Source organism: Melitaea cinxia, chromosome 21 (genome assembly GCF_905220565.1).
Source record: "Melitaea cinxia chromosome 21, ilMelCinx1.1, whole genome shotgun sequence".
NCBI lineage: Eukaryota > Metazoa > Arthropoda > Insecta > Lepidoptera > Nymphalidae > Melitaea > Melitaea cinxia.
Genome location: NC_059414.1, coordinates 2,186,247 through 2,210,194, shown reverse-complemented (window position 1 = coordinate 2,210,194; position 23,948 = coordinate 2,186,247). Strand labels below are relative to the sequence as shown.

Genomic DNA, 23,948 nt, shown 5'->3' with positions numbered 1-23,948 from the left:
TTCCACAGTAGTTCCTCTAACGCCATCTAGTATTGAGTAGAGAGTTTCATGCGGTCTCCGTCTTTGTGTGGTTTCAATGGTTGCCGCTAGATGGCGCTAGTTTCTTTGTGTGTTCGTAACACTACTTCCCTCTTAGAGATGCTCGTCCCGAGCATCGTTGTTACTGCCATGGTAACGCACCAGACGGTCTATGTGTACCACTTTGAATGACCCTCTTAGTTGCTTTTGAATCCTGTAAGTCACATCATTCAGTCGGGTAACCACTTTGTATGGACCGTCCCACTTGGTCTGCAACTTTGGAGATTTCCTTTTCCGGCGGATTGGGTTATGCAGCCACACCAGTGACCCTTCCTTGAAGCCGCTCGTGTTCGATTTCCGGTCGTATCTGGTTTTCATGTTCTCACTTGACTGTAACCCATTTTCCCGAACCAATGCGTGTATATAGCGCATTTTTTCCCTTAAATCGCTGACATAGTCTTGTACGGTATTTAGTCCCTCCGGTGACCCTCCAGTCAATAGGTCTACTGGTATTCGTAATTCTCTACCATAATTAACATACGCCGGGGTAGCTTTTATGCTCTCATGCTCGGCGGTTCGGTACGACAGAAGGAAGAGTGGTATATACTTGTCCCAATCCTTTTGTTTGTCGTCTACCAATTTCGCCAAACGCCTCTCAAGGGTCTGATTAATTCTCTCAACCATTCCATCAGACTGTGGATGGTACGCGGTGGTCCTCGTCTTACGCATGCCCAAAATTCTGCACACTTCCTGGAATACTTGCGATTCGAAGTTCCTGCCCTGATCAGAATGGATTTCTAGAGGCACACCAAAGCGACATATCACTTCTTCGACTAAATTAGAAGTGACTGTTGTAGCTTCTTGGTTTGGTATGGCGAACACTTCGGGCCATTTGGTGAAGTAGTCCATGATGACCATAAAATACTTGTTTCCCGATTCCGTTACAGGAAACGGCCCCGCTACATCAACTGCAATTCGTTCCCACGCTACACCGACGTTATACAACCGCAGGTTCCCACGGCTCCTGGTCTGTGGTCCTTTTACAGCAGCGCAAGTAGTAAATTGCGGCACCAATCCTGTACATCATCATCTCGACAATGCAACCAGTAAAATTATTCTAGCACTTTTGTTAATGTCCTCTTGACACCTAAATGACCTCCTGATACGCCGATGTATTTCACGGAGAACATCTGGTACTCTCGTTCTTGGGACAATTATCTGAAGGCGGAACTCTCTGCCGTCAGTCTTCTCCCATTTCCGGTAGAGTATTCCGTTTTGAAGTATCAGACTGTCCCATTGAGCCCAGTACGCCTTAGTGACAGCGCCAGTGGGTGCAACCTCACTCCAGATTAGTTTTACGTCACCCCGTTTCTTCCATGTGATGATGTGCCGAAGGTCGTCATCTCTTTCTTGAACTTCCCTCATAGCATCATTCTCCCAGATAGCCAAAGGACTTGTTCTTGTTAGCTTTAATGTTACTTCATTAGATTCTTGCTTAACACAACGTTTGCAGTCTTCCGAACACGGCCTTCATGAGAGTGCGTCGGCATTCCCATGCATTTTTCCGCTGCAGTGTTCCGCCTTGAAGTCGTACTCCTGAAGCTGCTCAATCCATCGAGCTACTTGACCTTCAGGGTTCTTGAATTGCAGTAGCCACTTCGAGGCTGCGTGATCAGTTCGCAGTAAAAACTGTCTGCCGATGAGATATTTGTTGAAACGTTGTAGCGTCTTTACAACAGCCAAGAGTTCACACTTCTTGTCACACAGTACTTTATCTCTGGCTTGGATAAAGATTTGCTGAAATAAGCAATAACATTTCTCTTTCACCCTGTTTTTGAGATAACACCCGTGTCGACTATAAACCGACCTTCGGTTTGTGAATATCCCAAGATTGGTGTGTCATACAGATGTTTTTTTAGTTTCTGAAAAGAATCTTCACAATCCCATCCCACCTAAATTGTCGTTTATCTTCTGTCAGCCGATGTAATGGCCTGGCTATCTCTGAGAATCCCTTAACAAAACGCCTGTAGTATGAGCATACCGAGGAATGCCCGCACTTCGGTTTTGTCCTTAGGGGTAGGCCATTTTTGGACTGCTTCCAGTTTCTCCGAGTCTGTCTGAATTCCATCACTGGAGATAACATGGCCGAGATAACTGACCTTATTCCTGAACAAACGACACTTTTTCGGGTTCAACTTTAATTTGGCCCCCTCTATTTTAGCGAAAACTCGCTCCAAGTTTTGCTCCAAGTGGTCCTTGAAGTCACGGCCGACAACGATGACGTCATCTAAGTAGACTAAGCAAGCCTCTCCAACTAAGCCTGCCAGTACACACTCCATGAGTCGCTCAAATGTGGCAGGTGCGTTGCACAATCCGAAGGGCATGACTTTAAATTGCCATAAACCTTTACCTGTCGAGAAAGCTGTCTTCTCCTTGTCTTTTGGATGAATTTCCACCTGCCAGTATCCAGATTTTAGATCTTGGGTTGAGAACCATTTCATGCCACTCAAGGTATACAAAGTGTCGTCGATTCAAGGTAACGGGTAACTGTCCTTCTTAGAAACATCATTGAGACGCCTATAGTCCACACAAAATCTCGTACTACCATCTTTCTTTTTCACTAATACAACAGGTGAGCACCATGGACTTGCAGACGGTTCAATAATCTTATTCCTTCTCATGTCCTCCAAAAGGCCTTCAACTTCTTTTTCCTTTGCAATTGGTATCCGTCTTGCTCGTTGACGAATTGGTCTCTTACTTCCGGTATCTATCCTGTGCTGGACCACTTCTTCCAAGGTCCCCTTCGTGACTGGAGAAGATATTCGCATAGCGCTGTAAAAACTTCTTGGCTTTCATGCTCTGCGAATAAGTAAGATTGCTCTTGCAGTCATCGAGTAGCTCAGTCACTAATCCGTAGGTGTTGCTCTTTGCCAAGTCTGCGCCTGTCATCGAACTACACTTTTTCATCCAGACAACTTCTTCGCACTTTCCAATGACGTCACCTTTGTTCAAGCAGATCTCGCGATCATCAAGATTCAAAAACTTCACCACAGCGTTACTGCTTCCACTAACAAGGGTTCTCGCCGTCATCAGTTTTTGCGCCGATGTCTTGGTAGGTGTGTCTTCGATCAACACGCATCTGTTTGACTTTTTCTTTCCAGCTGGCGGTAGTTTCACCAACACCCGAGCTTCCGCTCTTCCAGGTATAATGACTTTCTTTACACATGCGACTTTCCCGCAAGCGCCTCCAAGAATGAAGATTTCTTCTTCACCACACTTGAAAACTCCGTCAGTGACATTAATTCTGCAGTTGTGTTTCTTCATGAAATCCAAACCCAAGATGCAATCATCCATAATCTCAGCCACGATAACGTTATGAGAGTATGAGGACCCCCTACATACATCGTAACTGACATTTCTCCCAGGACGGGTATTAGCTGACCGGAGGCCATAAGAAGCCGACAGTTAATTCTCCTCTTGTGTTCCCTTGCGGCTTTTACCAGCTTTACGTTCACTATTGTTCTAGAGGCTCCTGTGTCTAGAATCATTTTGCAATCCGTCCCGTTAATAGTCCCCTGAATCGCAAGACTATTTGCAGACCGCTGCATGCCAGAGAGATAACAATTATCGGGGCTTCCTCCACGTCAGCCAGTACTCGCCCCTTAGTCCTGGCTTTTATTCGTTTTCCCTGATCCCGGGTAGGGGATGAAGCCCTTTGCTTCTTCAGCTCCTCCATTTGTTCTTCGATTCTTTTCATCCTTGCTATCTGGGTCTCCTTCTGCGGGCAGTTGAGCTGAAGATGGCCCCTTTCGCCGCACTTGTAGCACATGACTCCATAGCTTTTCTTCGTAGGAGCCTTGACCTCCTTGACTTCCGCAGAGACCTCGCGGATCTTATGAGTCTGCCGTATGTCATGACGAACAGCCTCGACCTCAAAAGCATGCGCCAATGCTTCTTTTAACGAGGTATGGTAACGAAGCCTCACTGCAGCTCTGACCTCCAGGTCTTTGATTCCGTCGACAAATGCTTGAACAATATTCGTGTCTACCATCTTGGTGTCGGCTCCTGGGTGTGCCTTCCTGACGAGTTTTTCAATTTCCAACGCCCATTGTTGTAGTCCTTCTACTGAGCGTTGGACTCTGTCACGCAGTTGGGCACGGAACACGTGCTCCATGTGTCGTTCCCCGTATCGGGATTCAAGTGCTTCCATCAAGTCTTGGAACCCATTTCCTGTATGTGGCAGTGCTTCCAGAACCGACAAAGCTTGCCCTCTAAGCGCAACAGTGAGAGCGGTCAGGCATTGCTCTTCCGTCCATCCGTTGGCAGTAGCCACAGTCTGGAATTGTTGACGATAAGCGTTCCACGGAGTAGTGCCGTCATATGGAGGCACTTTCACTCTTGGTCCTTGCGCCACTCCGGTACTTCCACTAGACATCGCGACTCCCGTGGTTTCAAGGCGTACTACTTTCTTCTGTCGTTCAGTGAGGCCGGTTTTCACATTTTCAACATCCAATCCTATCCCGGTAACTCGTTCTTCCACTACGTCAACATCTTTTCGAAGCTTAGTCACCGCGTCACTAACATCTTTTATTGCTCTTTTTGTTGCTCTTGTAATTCTTGCAATTTGAAACTTGTTTGCTCTTGTGATTCTTGCAAAGCACTACGAATTTCAGCCCTTTGCAGCTCCATTAATTCAATTAAACTTCTTAATTGAAGAGCCACTTGAGGGTCTGTAGAAGCTACGGTGTCGCTGGTGGGCGTGGCAAGGTGGGTGGATCCAGTGGGCGGGACTTGAGACAAAGTGGGGTGGGGCCTGCCCATGAGAGGGCCGAACGTGAGCCCGAGTAGCCGGGGCCTGAGGCCGAGTAGACGGGGCCTGAGCCCGAATAGGCGTGGCCTGAGCCCGATTGGGAGGGGACTGAGCCCGAGTAGGTGGGGCCTGAGCCCGAGTGGGCGGGGCCCTGGGGCGTGGTCAGTGGGCGGGTCATGAAGGGCGTGGTCGGTGGGCGGGGCTTGGCCCACAGTGGGTGGAGCTTGGTCCCCAGTGGGTGTGGCCTCCGCAACTCGTTGTGCCCTTGTCCTGACGCCCTCCTTGAAGTCCTCTCTCGAAGTCAATGGCATCTCCAAATCCCACTTCTGACACCAGTTGTTACGTGCTAGGGTTCGAAGGATTTGGGGAGAAAGACCTGCTGACTCTTTTGGAGACTTTATTCACTAGCACTAGGTTCAAACAATAAGCACCAACGATGTCCTAAGTCGTAGCCAATGTCGTAGGTTTCGCTAGTACCACTCTTGATCACTAGTTTTCACTTTGAAGTCGCCTCGAAAATCGCTCAAACTGAACTGAACTCGCTCGTCTCCCTGCGGCTATTTATATCGGCCGAGACGAGGCCCAGACCATCTGGAAAGTTCGCGCATGTACCCGGTTTTCGAGACTATAGTTCTATATAGTTCCACAGTAGTTCCTCTAACGCCATCTATGGTTGCCGCTAGATGGCGCTAGTTTCTTTGTGTGTGCGTAACACTATGTTTAAAATTCTCGTGTCGCGGTGTTTGCAGTTAAACTCCTCCGAAAAAGCTTGACCGAATCTCATGAAATTTTGTGCGCGTATTGGGTAGATCTGAAAATCGAACAAAATCTATTTTTCATACCCCTAAGTTATAAGGGGGGTGGGGGGAGGATTAAGGTGCTATCATATATGGCAAAACAACGTTTGCGGGGTTACCTAGTAAAGTAAAATATAATACTATTAAAAATGTAGAAATTCGAATACGGGTGAGATGTTATTCCACACTAAATAGTCTTTTTCAAAAATATTTTTTCTTTAATTTTTCAGGCAATTACATTTATAACAACCTACGTAGTAATAATTTTACAAAATGCGAAGAACTAGACGTGAACTAAATGATTATCGTATATCTGGAACACTTTCAATTATTATTTATTATTATATTTTTAACAAAAATATTGGGTACGGCCAGGGCCGTCTCAAACTAGGCTGGGGCCCTTGGGCACACAAGAATTTGGGGCCCTTTTGGAGAGTAAAAAAGCGAATTATAATAACATTGTTTTTATTGACCATTGATGTAATAGCGTAGTATATATGCCTTGTAAATATCTTCTGATAAGATTACTAGTCTGTGAAAAAAGTGTAATGTGCCCGACCAAAATGTTTTGATAATAAATGTGTAAGAGAAATTGTCAGTCCTTCGGGGCCCCTTGAAGATTGGGGGCCCTGGGCACGGGCCCTGTGTGCCCTTATGGAGAAGACGGTACTGGGTACGGCTTTATTACATGAATCGCAGGCCAACCTGTAGTGACGTTTATCTAAAATTATGATGCACATCGTATTAGCCCTTTTTTAAATAAGGTTATTCGTACAAAAAAAAAAAACGAGTGTGCTTTTTACAACACGACTAAAGTAAAACTTTTGACGACACGTTGGCGAAGCGGTCACAGCACTGACTATTGCACTAGAAGTCGCGTGTTCGATCCCCGTACGTGACAAACATGACAACATTGTTATGGTCTGGGCGTTTGTGCTTGTGTATTGTGTGTGTTTCCGGACACCCGACACAGGAGAAAATTCTACTGGAGGCTGTTGAGTGTGACGCGTTGATTTATTTATTTCTGCACATTAGGCCTAAAGTAAGTATAACTTGCAAATATACATAGTCTGGCCATAAATACTGTTACAATTATAAATAAACAAAATATTACAATTGAATTTGGAATGCGTCATTTTTATATGATTGTTCATTGTGTTTTCTTATTTTCGTGCCAATACATTGTAAAACATTTTGTGATATGAAATGGGTGATAAAGATCCGAATCGCTGTGACTGCATTACACAAAGTAGGTAACTTCCCACTTGAGTGATGGTTTTGTGGGGTGTGAGCTATAAAGGAGTGATTGAGCAAAATTTTTGTGAAAAAGGTTCAAAACATTGGCACAAGTGTATCAAGATACCATTCTAGTAAAGCCCCATAACAACACCGTATTCAGTAATCAAGAATGGTCCTTTCAGCAAGACTCGGCGCTGGGTCATAAAGCTCAATACACCCAATCTTGGTTATAAACCAACGTTCCTGACTTCATCAGAGCGGAAGACTAACCGTCGTCTAGTCCCGATCTTAATCCGCTGGATTATTATGTTTAGTTTTATATAGTATCGTCATCATCATCATTATCATCATCATCATCATCATCATCATCATTACTTCAGCTTGATACGGTCCACTGCCGGACGTAGGCCTCCACAAGTTCGTGCCAAGAATGGCGTGAACTCATGTGTTTTACCCATAGTCACCACGCTGGGCAGGCGGGTTGGTAACCGCAGGGCTGGCTTTGTCGCACCAAAGACGCTGTTGCCTATCTTCGGCATGTGTATTTCAAAGCCAGCAGTTGGGCTTTATAAGTTCCAAGGTGGTAATAGAACTGTGTTATCCCTTAGTCGCCTCTTACGACATCCCCGGGAAGAGAGGAGCTGGCTATATTCTTACTGCCGTAGCCACACATCATTTATGGCTTATGAATGCTATGGCTTGTTAGAAATGCCATGATAATTTGGATTCCCTAAAACAATCGAACGATTGGCAGTGAAGAATTTTCCCGTGAAAAGAGTACGTGTTTCTATTGATAACTGGCCTCAACGTTTGAATGACTGTTTTGCAGCCAATGAAAACCAAATCGAATAAGCTTTATATATTTTTAATAGTTTGATACTCGTATTAGTGTATTTAATTAACACACTGTAATACTCGTAGTAATAAATGTTATGTGCAATAGAAAAAAAAATATATTTGCAACCATATTTAGGGCAAGGCTATGTATAATATAATAAAAGTTAAATAAGTATAATTTAGGTAGGTAATCAAAGTGAGTCATTGTTAAAACGATTTCAATATAATTATGATGTGATAATTTATATTTATTAAAGAAATTGCTTATAAAGTGATGTTTATTCTTTTGTTTTTGCCTTCCAAGTAACAAGAGTTTAAGCCGGCACAATATTCATAGACAAGATATTTTTCGTTATATAATATATGTGTTTGTTAAATAAAATATTGTGTACATTATTTTATCATTACCTCTTTTTAGTATTAATTTGTCATAAATTTTCACTGGGTGTACCGATTTTGATGATTCTGTAGCAATACCAGGTTGGTTTACTAAAATTTAACCGAGCTAGCTATGAGACTAAATTTAATATTACAGGGACGTGAGATCTTGTTACCCTGGAGCGGAATGAATATCTAAAAATTTTTTTAATAGGGGCGCCAAAACATTACTCCGATAAGCGAATGATGTATTTAGAATAAAACACAAGAAATAGTTTTACTAATTATTTATTATTACAGCAGAAGCCATTAGTTACAGCAAAAACTCTACACCAGTAATTCACTCTGATTGATGATAAACAACTAATTCACTATAAGGAGGTAGTCTTAAATTGATGTAGTTTAGAACAGCAATTACACAATATCAAACATTCCGCCAACCCGCATTAGAGCAGTGTAGTGGACTGAGCTTTGATCCTTCTCCTACATGGGGAAAGAGGCCCATGTCCAGTAGTGGGATATTACAGGCTGAAGCGAAACATAATCAAAAATTAGCATTATAATCTGTATAATTCACAACAAGTTCACGGTGATAATTTGCTCAGTACAGTCAAATTCACTATGAGATTGTAAAGTCCTTAAAATCAATATAGTTTAGAATGAAAATCTTACTATACCTACCGTATATGATCTGGATATTACCTGCAGTGAACGGTGATAGTCGAGGAGAGATTGGCTATTTACTACAGTCACGATGATAGCAATCATCACGATAATAACAATATACTCCACTGACATATTCCTTCTTATGCAGTATTACAATATGATATAGTATAATAGACTCAATAGATAAGTCAGATAAAAATATATACGCAAATATATACGATAGCCTAATTGAAAAAAAAACCCTGTGAAAGGATTTCACAGTATTAGTGATATTGGAATTTAAGTTTTATTAATTTTTGTTAACATACGGAGCCGAGACGTGGACACTGACGAAGGGACTGGTCCACAAGTTTAAAGTCGCTCAACGTGCAATGGAACGGGCTATGCTTGGGGTCTCTCTCAAAGACAGGATTAGAAATGAGACTATCCGCGAGAGAACGAAAGTAACCAACATAGCCCACAGAATTAGCAAGTTGAAGTGGCAGTGGGCTGGTCATCTGTGTCGCAGGACCGATGGCCGTTGGAGTAGACGGGTCCTAGAGTGGAGACCGCGTCTTGGCAAACACAGTGCGGGACGTCCTCCGGCCCGTTGGACCGACGATCTACGTAAGATTGCCGGTGTAGGCTGGATGGGGATTGCGGAAGACCGGGATGTGTGGCGCGAACTTGGGGAGGCCTATGTCCAGCAGTGGACTGCGATAGGCTGAAGTGTAATTTTTATTTTTAAAGTTACAAAATATATGGGTTCATGAGATTAATTATTCCTTGTTAGCGGGATGGAACATGTCTTACTATATAAGAATAGCTGAGGAATGAAAAATAATCAATACTAGGTAGGAATTAACCAATAGAAGAACATATGCCGAGAAACTAGATATAAATCTTACCGGATAAGATGAATGCATTATGCGTTATTGTGACACCATTTTTTATTAAGATGCTATTTAGAGAAATTTTAATTAAAAAATATGGACTCACGCCTAAAAATAAAAGTCGTAATCGAAGAATTATTTTAAATAAACTCACCTGAGCGAACATAGATTCGGAACCGAAAAATTAATTTTACGTTCTTGTTGGATCAGTTTCCGACTCTTCGAGATTCAAAAATGATTATTCATTTCGATAGAAAGACCATGTACGAATTCGTTCAGAAACATGTTGCAAGTTCTTTAAAATTTAAAAGGAACAAAAGAAAAAGAGAGGCTTTCAACCTTTAAGAAGAAATTCCGTTTTTAAATACGGACTAGTTATCGTACAATTCTTATTTTCTAAACACATATTGAATTACACGAACATTATAAAATGGGTCTAGGGTGTAAAGCCAAAAATGCTCGAAACAAAAAAAGCGCTGATTTACGCAACCCTTACGCCACCTTCAAAATCTAAACCTTACCCTAACATGACGTAGCGAGCTTAACTCGCATCCAAGGCACAATACCTTTTTAATTCACTTGCGGTTGTAATCGAAATCATCCGTGCTGTTTTAGCAGTATTTGAAGCTTTGAATTGAATGAATACACTAAATAATTACACTGGAGCACAACAAAAAGTGTTCTGTATCTTTGACCAGACCCGTCTATGGTTATGTATTTCGATACGCTGAATCCCAATATGGCGTGGTTTAAGTTTTTTTTTTTCGTTAGCATAATTGCGATATTTCACTTTTTTTACCGATTAATGCGTTTAATGCGTTTTTTTTGGAATTCACTCCAAGTTCGAAGGAGAGTTCGGGCAAAATCAACTTGACATTCAGACTCAGCTCATCGAAATACATAAGAAATATATTTGATCTAATTCGAGAAAATTGGAATTTAATTTTTACGATGTTTTGCCAACATTATACTTTTTTTGCAATTCATTCTAAAATAAAATTCTAAATTAAAACATACTTGTCTTAGTTCAAAAAAAATATTTAGATAAATCAACATAATCGATTTTAGCCATTGTAGTCAGATTCAAAAAATGGTAAATTTGTTTTCAAAAAGAATTTTTATTTAATTTTAATCAACGAAATAAGTAGTGTAGTAAAAAGCCTGAACTTGACGTAGGAGATGTAGTTACATATTTAGTTCTTTCATTTACTAATAGATGGCGTTGTACCGTGTGTTAAATCGCGCTATCAAGATTATTCCATACTTAATTATACGAGTTAAGATATACTTTCGCGGCCGGTTTGCCAAGTGCCCGGCCCCTCTCACCAGTGACGCAGTAAAGGCCGCTAGGGCCAACAGTACTCAACAATTCGAAAAAAAAAAAAGTTAAGATATACGAGTGAGGTAAACGTGTGAGTGTGTTACATTTTTATCGTATAGATAACATTATATTTAGCCTTAATAAATAAAGGTTTGATTTAAAAAAAAAAAAACAATAAACTTGGTAAACATTATATTTCACTTTCACAAATAGTTAAGGAATGTTTATAGACAACAGCATCTAACAAATATTATATTACTCTCAAATAGAGATATATTCATATATATTAAGAATTTATTAAATAAAATAATGTTGAGTATAATTGCAAACAAATATATACAGAACTGATACAAGCAGGAGTTATAAGATAGCTTCACAATTGGCTTGAATCATTGACTATTGCTGAGGAAGGATACGTGGCGTTTGGGGTGCTTGTCGGTGACCTCCTCGCGGTGCACCCTGGACAAAGGGGCGTTCCACACGTAATAAAAAATGGAAACGTGGCGTTTGTGGTTCGCTTGCATTTTATTCTGTACATAAATACTGATATTATCAATTATTTTTCCAGTTATATATATCCATATCTATAATCTGTATATAATCAGTGTCATATATAAACACTATTTTAAAATTATATTATGCATACAAAATCTTACATTTATATTTAAATGCTTTACAGTAAGACCAAGCGATGCATAGATTAAATATTTAAAGAGAGAAAGTTCAAGACTAGTTCAAGTTCTTTTATAGACAAATATCAAACTCTAAAAAATGAACACATTCTAACGTATGACTTTCTTTCTCTCTTTTCTCTTACTGAGAAAATGAAAAGAGAGATTGAATAAAAAGAGAATATGATTTTAAAAAACGTAGCGAGAAATCGTATTAAAAATTATCAAATTCTTAGTTAAATGTTTTCACTAACTATGATTTATATGTAAAAGGCGACATTTACTACGTTTGTTTAAGACCATTTGAAGTATTAATGACGAAATATTGAGAACGCAAATTGACCAATAATAAAAATTACTGTAAATATCACGTTTAACACGTAAACCAAAGTATTAATTTTTCATTGTCCAGTTGTAGACGATACTGGAGGCCTGACACAATAAGCGACAAACAGACAACATCCATACAAGAATATTTATTTGTATGACAAATACATTTTTATTACCCATACATTTTTATGACTCATACAAATATTCAAGAGGTTTTGAAACTGCAAAAAAAGTTATGATAAAATAACACAGCATTCTGAAGATCATCTTAAATATTTTTCTTTGTAACACTAGCACTCGAAGCGGAGATATAAAGACAATGAAAGATTAGCCTTCTGCTTAGTTTACATACAAAGTGCGCAAATACTTATTATTATTCTTGGGCTTAATAGCTTTCAGTCGTGACGAAATACTTTGAGAATTACTTGTATTGTTTGTACAAAATTTAAAACAATGAAATATTCGATCACGTTTAGTTATTAATCTTATGTTACGTAGATATATTAAATACAAACCTTTTTATAACAAGAGAGACTCATCTTGCCTTTGAATATAAAGAACCTCCAACGATTATGTTAAAACACACAAAACTCGAGTTGTTTAATTGTCCTAATTAGTTGAAATTATTTAATACGTTTTAAATAATTTATAGGTAGGTTTATTATTGTTTTATAATTGTTTAGGTTTTTACAGTCTGTTTTACATGTTTTATTTACTACCAGATTTTACATTGTAATATGTATTAAGTGCGGATACACTTTATTACATAATAAAAAATAATATTTACAAACTTACAAGTAATTGACATAATTACATATATATAATGAAAGGAAAACATGTACATATTAACAAAATATGGTACAAAAAAATTGTGAATAAGAATTTACCGTAAACATTTATTCCTAATTTTACAAACAGTACACCAAAATTTGTAAAAATTGCAAACACGAACTAATTTAAAATAATAAACACAAATAAACCTAAAAATATGCACATGCTATTTCCACTATACTCTACGTTTTATGATCTCGGTCTCCTCGGTCTACTCGTTCCTCTCCGGTCTTCTCCGGTCTACTGCGTCTACTGGATTATTTGAGATCCACATCCTCCCCCAGTAGGTCTTCGCATTCCTTCTCCCACTTATCATCGTTAGTCTTTTCAGCGACCACTTCGTATTCCTTCAACTCCGCCTCTAACTCTTTCTCCCATTGCTCTGTAATTCATTAACATTATATTTTATAATTAATAATTTTCAAACAGTATTATGTTACTTTATGATTCATATATCATTTAATAATATTCTTTATATAAGGTATACCTTGGGCCGAGCTACTTTGTCTTCCATCGCACTTTTCATTTTCTATTAATTTTCATCGAACCAATAAACATTTTTTTGTTATTTTTATATGATTTATTTAGCTATCGTAAAAAGATTCTCTTAGAATCCGTTCAAACGCAAATATAAATGTACATTTAAATATTAATCTACTAGGACGTCATTGCTACAATAACAAATACTACTTATCACTTCTAAACGATTTTTCTTGAAGAGCACTAACTTATTCCATAATACCTTGTAAGTGTTTATTGCTTCTCTATCGTATTGGTATTGAACTGACAAGGTTGACATAAGCTAAGAGCTACATAAACGATAGACTTTAGGGTTCTACGTTATGGAAATATCACTTGTGGTATTAAATAACAAGACCAATATTATTTTAGAATAATATAATTATTTCAATTCATAATAACTAACTATAAATGCCATTAATATCTATAATGTTATAATTTCACTAAACATTTCTTAAGTATTGACAATAGAAAGTGTTACGCCTACGTCGTCGCTAGTATCCTGAGGTTTTCAACGGAATCGCTAACGTCATAATTATAATTTCAAGAAATTAAATCATATCAGTATCGCAGGCTAAAGATTTTATGGGATCTAAAAGAATCTATATAACCGCTGAGGGGACAATATTTAAAGAAATCGATGAAGATATATTAAGTACAACACATTACAAAGCAACCAGTCGTTCCTCTCGATGACCATGTCATAGACAAGATATGGCTTTTACAATTTTTGAGCATTTAAACATTTGGTGTCTACAATATCACGCTATTAGGTTTACATCGTCTAAAAAGATAAAAGGAAAGTACACCGAATTTTTTTTAAGGAAACAATTTAACCATCGATTATTGCTACCTTGTAAGCTAATGTGAACATATAACCCGGCGATGTCGGGTAGGCCTGCCATATCACCTGTCACCGTATCGTTACGTCACCGTCTTAATTTTACCGACTAAATCTACACAACGTTATAAACACTTGGATTATTATTAGACATATAATGAAGTCTTAGGTTGTAAATAATTTATGAAAAGAAATGTATTGTGTTGTCAGACGTGAGGGAGACGACTGAGGCAAAGTGAAGTAATTGACTGTCACGCCGTGTGTGATACGTGGCGGTTATGATTATTGAAATATTTCTTCCTTTATATTTTAACCATCGTTGAGGTCTTATTTGAACTATTCTTACTAGCGTCGAACCAAACATAGATAGACATCAAATTAATGTATGAGAAGGTAAAGTTGATATTATGACGTCATAAGACATGAATGTATCTACACAACTAAATCATATCCATCGATACATGTTTTCTATTAATCACAGATCTGTATGTCATTTAGAGATATCGGTTTCATGAGATCCCTTATTTATCCAACAGCAAAATTTATAAAGATTTTCACTAAGACACGATAATTCAAAGAAGACACCAACAATATCAAGTACGTTTCTTAACTTTTTTTCAACGAAGACGAATCTCTGACAACACAGTTGTAAAGTAAATAGTTTCAACATTGCTACGCGAAACAGAAAAAAGAAAAACAAAACAAAACGTATGATAGCTGTCGTACAAATAGAAAACCAACTTTGAGTAATACTTAAAACCGAAACAAAGTAAAGACGAAGGATAACAAGCGATATAAGACCTTAAGCGAAGTGCATAGGGTAGAAAATCGTAGTAGCAATGTTAAAACCACATATAACAATTGGTAACTACAGAACAGTGATGCTATTTTATATGATCTTAATTACTTATGCATATATATAACATTCAGTTTACATTGAAGATAATTATTTTTCTCATTAAACACTAATCTTTGATGTCACTTTTAAAAATAAACTTTCGCTAATCGAAACGACAGTTCTAATTCAGATTATTATTACGACGAGATAAAAGCACGTCGTAGTTACATGAAAACAGCTATTTACTGTAAAGCTAAACACGGGAAATAGAATAGTAGAAAACTAAAAACATTATTAATATATACATGTAATTTTATATATATATTTATTATAATAGGATAAAAAGTTATATATTGTCATGTAACATCCAATTTCATAAACGACACACGATATAACAACGACAATGTGGATATGATAGTATAGTGATATAAGATCATAAAACTTTTAATTTAATTTAAATAAACGGTAGGCCGCGTGAGGCATAATATTTATACAAATGTAACTTTCGAAACGATAATACAAATGTATAGATACCAACAGTGGTACTTGAATTTGATAACGCCAGAACTTTTCTTCGAGAATATTGCTAGTTACATAACGTGTTACAACAAACATTTAACACTTTAAAACATCAGTTTATTAAGTTAAATATATAAGTGTTTGAAGGACAAGTAATAAGTTAACTTTTACGATTTAAAATTAAATAAAAAATAGTCTGTTAACAAACATATTATTATAGTTAGTAAATTGTCATTTATTTCACATGTGGATATCAATTTAATACTGTTATGGCATTACCTTATCAAGATTCGAAACAATTTAACGGGAAATATTAATTTAAACGCAAGCATCTATAGCGGAGCTTCAAATACCATCCAGTTGAAAGAACTCAAGAGATAAATCATATTAACCGACTTGATACAAATGAGAGTGTTGTAAGCGTTTAAGAGGATAGTATTCAAGTCCGTGGTGTTACAATTGTTTTGTGATGATCCTTGCTGTCCGTGCCTGGCCTTAAGCTGCATTCCGAAAACGAAAGAAAAGAACAATTTTAACACAATACTTATATACAGGTTACCTATTAACATATTTAAAAATAAACTATTTTTTTTTCGGATAACTTATTTATCGGAGTTATATTGCATATGTACGTTAAGAAATGCATGCGTTGAAATATCGACATGTATTCCTCAAAGTTGGTTTCACTGAAATATTTAGTATAAACGTAATGAGCGCCTTCGTAACTGGATATGAGTCACTAAATAACGGTGAATACTAGCAACATAATAAAATTATAAGAAGACAAAATAACTCTGACACAAAGTATACATTTAGTAAAATGACAATAGCTTCAAAAGAGATTAAAAATATCAAAAGAAAAATGTTAAAAAAATAAGTTCAAATGAAAAAAAAAAATCTAAACTTCAAAATAAATTAAACAACGACTGCTCAGATTTAAATCGAAACTTGTAAATCAAATCAGTTGAATAAGATTAAAAATTATATTTACAAACAAACAGACATGAAAACCCGGAGGTCACGTCTCAGTTATATTTTATAATTATTTGTCTTTCTAATAGTTATTGATACTTCCAAAATATCTTAAAAACAGTTGGTTTAGAAATAAAATAAAAATAAAAATTAAATTCTTAGTAATTTTTGGGCAACTGACTTAACAATATATTTCGCACCGATCCCATCTTACCATCATCATTTTCTCTATCGACTTTGAGAGATTTAATTCTCTTCTTAGCGTCAGCTATAGACTCCTTCAACGCCTTTTCTTTAGCTATAAGGTCGTCGCTGGCCGTTTTGTCATCTGAGGGTTTAGGGGAAAAGGAAAAAAAACATAAAAATAAAAACTAAAAATATGAATCGTAAAGTGAAAAAAAGCGTAACAATGAGGGAAACCATTAAGATATATTGAAATTAGCAACTAATAGTCACATGTATGTACATGAGTGAATGTTTGGTGTGAGATCAGATTTTTTTTTTTTTCTTTATAGAAAACTCACCTTTAATAACAACTTGGTAAATCGAAATATATTGATTTCTAGTAACCTAATAAAATATACCCATATTTTTTCCTATATTATCTACATTTTTGTTTTGGTAAAAATATTTAATTTAAATAAATGGGCATTTCTCTGTAAACTGGACAACTTTAAGCCAATTTCGTCTCGACAAACAATTCCGTGGTTAGTTTTTTCATAGGTTAATGATATTTTTTTTAAGTATATATAATTAGGCAAACTTAGAAAGTAAAGAAGTAATACGTAAAAATGAAGATAATTGTATTAAGTGTTATCGAGTCAGTTTTAAGTAAGCGTAAGAGGTTTGTGCGTCAAATTTATTGAAAAAATTACATTAGACTTTAAATATTATTATACAATTGTGAAAAACAAATTAAATAAATGTGAGACTTGAGCCGGTGATATTTGAGATTTCGCCAGGCGACTGTTTTGTGACAAGTAGGAGACTGTTTTTTGAGTTTTATAGAAACGTTTTTGATTTAAATAAACCTTTATTATTCCAATGGATATTGTACGGTGGCGAGCGGTAAATTAGGTGATTATCTTTAAAACAAATTATTAAACAACTATAATGAGACAGTTAATTGCCTAGTTTACGGAGAAATACACATATAAAACGAGAAAATAAACTAATCACCAAACACTTTTCAAGAATTATAAAACTTTATGTTCAGTAGTTTTAAAAAATATATAGATAAAGATTGTTTGAATGGAGCAAACACTAGCAGTTAATAATTTGAATATCTACTTTATTCGAAAAGATAATTATTTTATAAGGAATTATAAAGAATGTTCTAATTTTCGTAGCTCCTCTCTAATTTCTTGCAGATTCTTGGTTCAAAACTAATATTAGAAGTAGCTTATCATAATCTCCGTCCACGATTATATTTTATTAGTTACTTAGTTTTGTGAAACTACAGAATTTGTTACTCATAGCTCAATAAACTACATCACAAATTTAACGGTTTTTCGACCATTCCCCATCCCTTGCCACACTTCGTCGACCGCCTACCCTAACGTGTGACACAATTTATAGATAGCCCCTATTGTGATTGTGATTTAAAATAGCCTACCCAAACAATAAATAGGTTCAGTACATGAGTTAATACAATAAGGGCTAAATCTAACCTTGGGAGTCGTCGGCGCTGGACTGGCGGCCCTCAGCGGCGTCGGCCTCGTTGGCTTGGCAGATCAGCGACACGCGATAAAAGTAGTTCCGCCAGAAGTTCTCCTCCGTTATACTGTCAAGTATACAAATATCATTCAATTTCACGGACACATCATAAAAAGTTTCTTTTGTTTTATTTGGAATTTTGGATTGTCTGGAAGAAATGGCGAAATAGCCATAAGACCGCTTACTGTACTTCACAACTTTACAGTCTGTAAATATCTTAAAATATGCATGTGTAACATGTACTTGTGATGGTGTACATAAATTAAAAATAAAATAAATAAATAAAATATTAAAAATGTGTGTAAGATGTTACACAGTTGTAAATATAATTCAGTAATTTGTTTCATTATTATGTTAAGATTCCATAGTTAAATGTATGTCACTTAAATTTATTTAATATCAAAACTGTTTAACTAATAAACATAAATCTATAAATAAATATGTAAAGATATCTGTTAAAAATATATGAAACTAGACGACGGTATTAACTTTCAAAAAGTTCCGATTTTTTTCCAGAAATATTCCAGAAAAAAAGAGATCATTTTTCACAAGTTCGAGATTATTTCGCTGTGATATTCCATCTCAGTTCATGTTTATTAAAATTAGAGAAATTGGATGCTGAAATGCTCGACCAATTCAAAACTTTCTGAGACATAAAAACAAATGTGAAGATTGTTATTATTAAATTAACAATGGCAATGATAGTCAAAATACAAATTATAATACAACCAACAACCACCACTTTTTTTCACCACAAACCCAATTTTTCAGCACTTCAAAAAAAAATGCTGCTGAGTATATCTGACTAGCCAGTTGACACAGTTTGTAGTGGTGCTGCTTTCTGCTCCTGTGGATGTGGTTTAGATTCCCACCTCAGTATGGGTGTATTATAAGAATTAACTTTATGTACTATTTCTATCAATATTCAACAAAAAAAAATTGCTATATCATTTGGCTGTTACCTATAACAAAAGCTTTAATTAGTTGCTTGGCTTAGGAATAGACGACCGTGTGTGTGTTATAAGATATTTATTTATCTAAATTCTAATACAGACAAAAACTCACACTTTGGGTACGAGATCGAAGCGCATCGTCGACAGGTTTGGATCTTCATTCATGATGGCGACAGCGATGGGGTACATCTTGTTGTAATCAAAATCGAACTCCACACCCGCGGGAGGCGCGCGGACGAAATTCCTCCGGTCCTAGAGATTAGAAAATGAACAACGTTAATGAAAACGATTTATAATATTGTGTTGGTGCAACGGTCACAGCACTGGTTTTGGGCTGTAGTGCTGGTGGTTGCGGGTTCGATCCCCGCACATGACAAACATTTGTATTAGCCATACAGATGTTTGTCGTGGCCTGAGTGTTTGTGCAATCCTTGTGGTCTCCTCACCATGTTTCGGAAAGCACGCTAAGCCGTCGGTCCCGGTTGTTATCATGTACACCTGATGGCGATCGTTACTCATAGTAGGGACTATACCCGCCAACTCGCATTAGATCAGCGTGGTGTATTAAGCTCCGATCCTTCTCCTACATGGAAGTGTGTGATGTTACACGCTGAATCGTGATCGGGATACATATGTTATTCCAAGTAATTTTAGCTTTAGATACCAGTATATACTCAACCAATCAGGCAGATATCAGAGAATTCGCACAATCGCAATACTGACGCAAGCAAACGAATTTTACTGACGCTGACGCCACGAATGAGGTCGTCATATCGTATGAGATATTGAAGACTATATTGTCTTTTGTTTAATGAAAGGCAGTCGTCGGCAGGTTGTTAGTTAAGGATTGTTTGACAGTTTATCTTCGATCTTCTCTTCTGGAATGGAAATTTTATTAATACTCCTTCTTGACAAGTACTTGCTATCGAATATTCGAATCTTTATAAGACAAAGAAACGTCTTGAATGAAAAATCCTTATCCTATGCGAGATTATTACCCATCACTGACCTAATTTCGTTCATTTTTATTCACCAAATATAATACGTCGAAATTTTTGCATATAAAATAGTAGTGAGATCAAATTAACATACTATAACATGTAACATGTGTAACATACATACATATTTAATATCCGTACTCGTAAATCTACACTAATATTAATTCAAGCTCATTCTGCCTGTTACGCTTTCACTGCCAATTGTCATACCATTTGGCTCATATGTTTGGCGGATTATGGTGCATTAATTTAAAATCGAGATATTCAGACGTTGGGTAGATTAAATTTACGTAACTAATGAAAAATAGAAATATTTTCAAGCTGGGTAGTGTGTGTACATACTAAATAATACTATTTTCTATTTCTGAGGTAAGAAACAAAAAAATATATACAAAACACACATAAAATACATGTGTACAGGTAAGCTTTGTGATTTGCATTGTTCAAATTGTTAATTAACGAACTGGTACTGTAAACGATTTCGAATGAGGCTAATTACCTCAAATCAAAGAGATTTTGTCAAAGAGTTTTTTTTTAATTAAAATACGTCCTTTTTACTTGTCATTTAGCCGTGCCCATTGTTACCGAGTAAGTACTATTTTATATATACATTTCTATTTTTTTGTGTATTCGATTAAACCACTTTTTTAACCACTGTGGATTTTTGATTTTAATCCCACATACAATTTTTGAATTCATTGTTGTCAACGTTTTTTATTTCCCTTCGCTTGTAATATTTTATTGAAACCAATTTGTTCCTGTTTTATAACGCTGGCAGAGCTATTAAAAACTGTCATTCAATAAAACGGAAACAAAACTATTACTCTATCGGACTGTTTAATGATAGGCCCAATTAAAATCCACAGTCCAGAAACACGAAACAATTCGCTATACCCGTTGGCTAGTAGAGATAACTCTCTCGTTATGAACCGCACATTTCACTAATGAACACTTGTATGGACTCTATCCTGAGACCTACACAAGATATATGTAGGTGTGGAGTATTCTGGTGTTGAAGGCTTGAAGCACCTTACCTTAACTTTAACCGTACTTAACTTTTTTTTTACTGTAACTTTTTACCGTCTTTACCTATAGTTTATTCATTCACTTGTATGGATTTCAATCTAACTAAAAATGTATGTCCATTACGAATATAATAAAAATATATCCTACAAATAAAGTACTTTAATTTTTGCAATGAATTTACATAATTTTATCACCTTATTTTCTCTTCTTTCTTCTTTTTGTTTAAATATATCCAATTTTTTCTTCTATTGAAAACTCGTAAGTTCAACAGAGCTACATCTCGATAAATATTACAGTCACACCTGCGGTGCGTTAGATCTGCGTGGTGGTGATCCCGTAATAGTTCTACACCACTTGCTTACCTACTACATACTTGCTACATAAAACTTGAATAGATTTAGACGTAAGATTGTAAATTTATAATATATATTTCTTTTAGTAGTAGTAGTTGTTGTTCTTGTGGTAAGTAAGATGGCCGGAGCTCTAGGGTAGGGTCGGCAACGCACTTGCAATGATTCTAATATTACAAGCATTCATAGGCTAAGAGTGACCGCTTACCATCATGTGTAAGATTGTAAATTTATAATATATATTTCTTTTAGTACTAGTAGTTGTTGTTCTTGTGGTAAGTAAGATGGCCGGAGCTCCAGGGTAGGGTCGGCAACGCGCTTGCAATGATTCTAATATTACAAGCATTCATAGGCTAAGAGTGACCGCTTACCATCATGTGGGCCGTACGCTTGTTTACCGACCTAGTTGTATTAAAAAAGCAGATAGTGTTAGTAACAACTTACAGTAGACAGAGAAAGGCACTCCTCCTTGAGGGCCGCTTCGTTCGGTGCTCCTACCCACGGAGGCACGGCAGCGCCACCGCGACCTTCCTGCCCTTTGATGAACGCGTCTTGTTCGCGATTAAATTCACCCAGAATGCTCTGTTGAAGAAACAAACATAAATTCATCACCATTCAATGTAGAGGATTATGCTCCAACCTTCTCCTACATGGAAAAAGAGGCCTATCTTAGAGGCCCAGCAGTGGGATGTTACGTGAAATTATTTTTTTTAACTTTCAAAAACAGCGTACTGACACCAGTGACTGTGGCACTCGCAATAGTGCTGGAATATCGTAAACTCCAAATGACATCCATTAAACATGATACATGACACGTTTTACATATAAATCACATTTTTTACACTGACATATCTTATCTCTCCAGGATTAAATAGTAAGCAGGATACTTGAGCATGTTTATATAATTTTATTCTAATACATATATGTATTCGTGGTCTTTTTAACAAAATATTTAATTATCTAAAATCGTAGAAAAACTATATATCACAAATAGTTTGTTTTACTAGGATATAAATATATAGGATACTTTTTATCCTTCTGTACAATCTTCTAGTCAGTAGTTAGCTTAGTAGTTAGCGCACAATTCATTACGGTCTCATCGGCTGTATGTTACTGATAAACACGTATTTATGTTCACACACAACACAGCCTCATTACCTCTAAATCTCCGGCCCGGGAAGCGAAAATCGCGTACAATAAAATATAACCGTATACCCGGATTAGCAGAAATGAATTTCGGGTAATATTGACCTCCACTAAACCGTCAGAAACGCTAACGTGTCACATACATCATCACACGGATTTTCCTCATCCCTTGTTGATGAATGACATAATAGATAGCATAGAGTGCATCATTTGTTTTTGCTAGTAACATAAAAGATAAAAATCTTTTAAGTTCATCAATAAATCACAAACAAAATTCTTCATGAAAAATCACAAAAAAAAATAATATTTGTAAATCTTTTTAACAAAAGTCATGATAACAAAATTCGTTGTGTTGTGCAAAATTACCTACCCCAAATAAGATGAATAAATATAACTTCGGTTCGTAGTAGTATGTAGTAGGTACCTATACAAGATCACCACATAAATATCGAATGAGACAAACAAAGAAAACCACACCATTGCTCTCCATGTATAGAATTTTCATCGAAAAACTTAAAAAGGCATTTTATTTGCAATTCATATTTAGGTTTTTTTTGATGCACAGCATTTTAACACTTGTTTTTAACTTTATTTAAAATGATACATTAATATGTGACATTTGTAATCACATTTTTTTTATTTATTATTTTATTTTTTTTCATTATTTTGTTGAACAATACTTTTTTATGTTTTGGTTTTTAAGAAATTCTTAATAATATGCAGTGTTTGCGATATTCTGAATTTATATAATTCTTTCTTTCTTTTTACTTAAAAAACGTACATAAGTTATAAATAAATGAAATATGGAACATTATCTAACTTTTTTGTCAATTATTATACGAGCAAATAGACATGATTTACAAGTTAGTAAAGTTTACATTTTGTCACCTTATCGTAGCTATTCCTTATGTTATTTTTGCATTTTGTATACAGAAATGATTTGTCATACCGGGGTTTTGTTCGCTTACGGTTGCGTTCACGATCCAAATAACCGGATGACAGAGATGGATGCCTATGAAAGCTCATCGGGGACCTTGGTGTGCTAGTGTTTCGCTGTGATGTTTTATTACACGACACAGACGTATAGATTTATCCGTTTCATCGTGTGTTTAAACTAATTCAGAGACTTAACGGAGATTAATGTCACTACAATACATAGGTCTTCTCTGATATATAAAATTTATAATTGTATTTGCTAGCAAACGAAACAAAAAACCGACTTCAATTACATCGACAAGTAATATAACGTAAGTAGACGAAAATATTTATTTGTATATGTGTATGCATACTATGTATGTGA

General features: G+C 36.3%; 1 protein-coding gene across 1 annotated transcript; it reads right to left on the bottom strand.

Annotated features, from left to right (window-relative positions):
- Nucleotides 1–11,113: 11,113 nt before the first annotated feature.
- LOC123664122 (synapse-associated protein 1-like) lies at nt 11,114–22,121 on the bottom strand. Its single transcript, XM_045598725.1, has 5 exons — nt 21,947–22,121; nt 19,241–19,380; nt 18,130–18,242; nt 16,674–16,787; nt 11,114–13,152 (listed from the first exon to the last, which is right to left on the bottom strand). The coding sequence occupies exons 1-5, from the start codon at nt 22,115–22,117 to the stop codon at nt 13,028–13,030; spliced, it is 663 nt and encodes a 220-aa protein (XP_045454681.1). The 5' UTR covers nt 22,118–22,121; the 3' UTR covers nt 11,114–13,027.
- Nucleotides 22,122–23,948: the final 1,827 nt, after the last annotated feature.

Coding starts and splice junctions, on each gene's coding strand:
- LOC123664122 (XM_045598725.1), bottom strand. CDS start 22,117: ATGGTGATGAATTTATGTTTGTTTCTTCAACAGAGCATTCTGGGTGAA. Junction 18,243..19,240: donor TTCGATCTCGTACCCAAAGT/GTGAGTTTTTGT, acceptor TATACTTGACAG/TATAACGGAGGAGAACTTCT. Junction 16,788..18,129: donor CAGCGCCGACGACTCCCAAG/GTTAGATTTAGC, acceptor CTAAACCCTCAG/ATGACAAAACGGCCAGCGAC.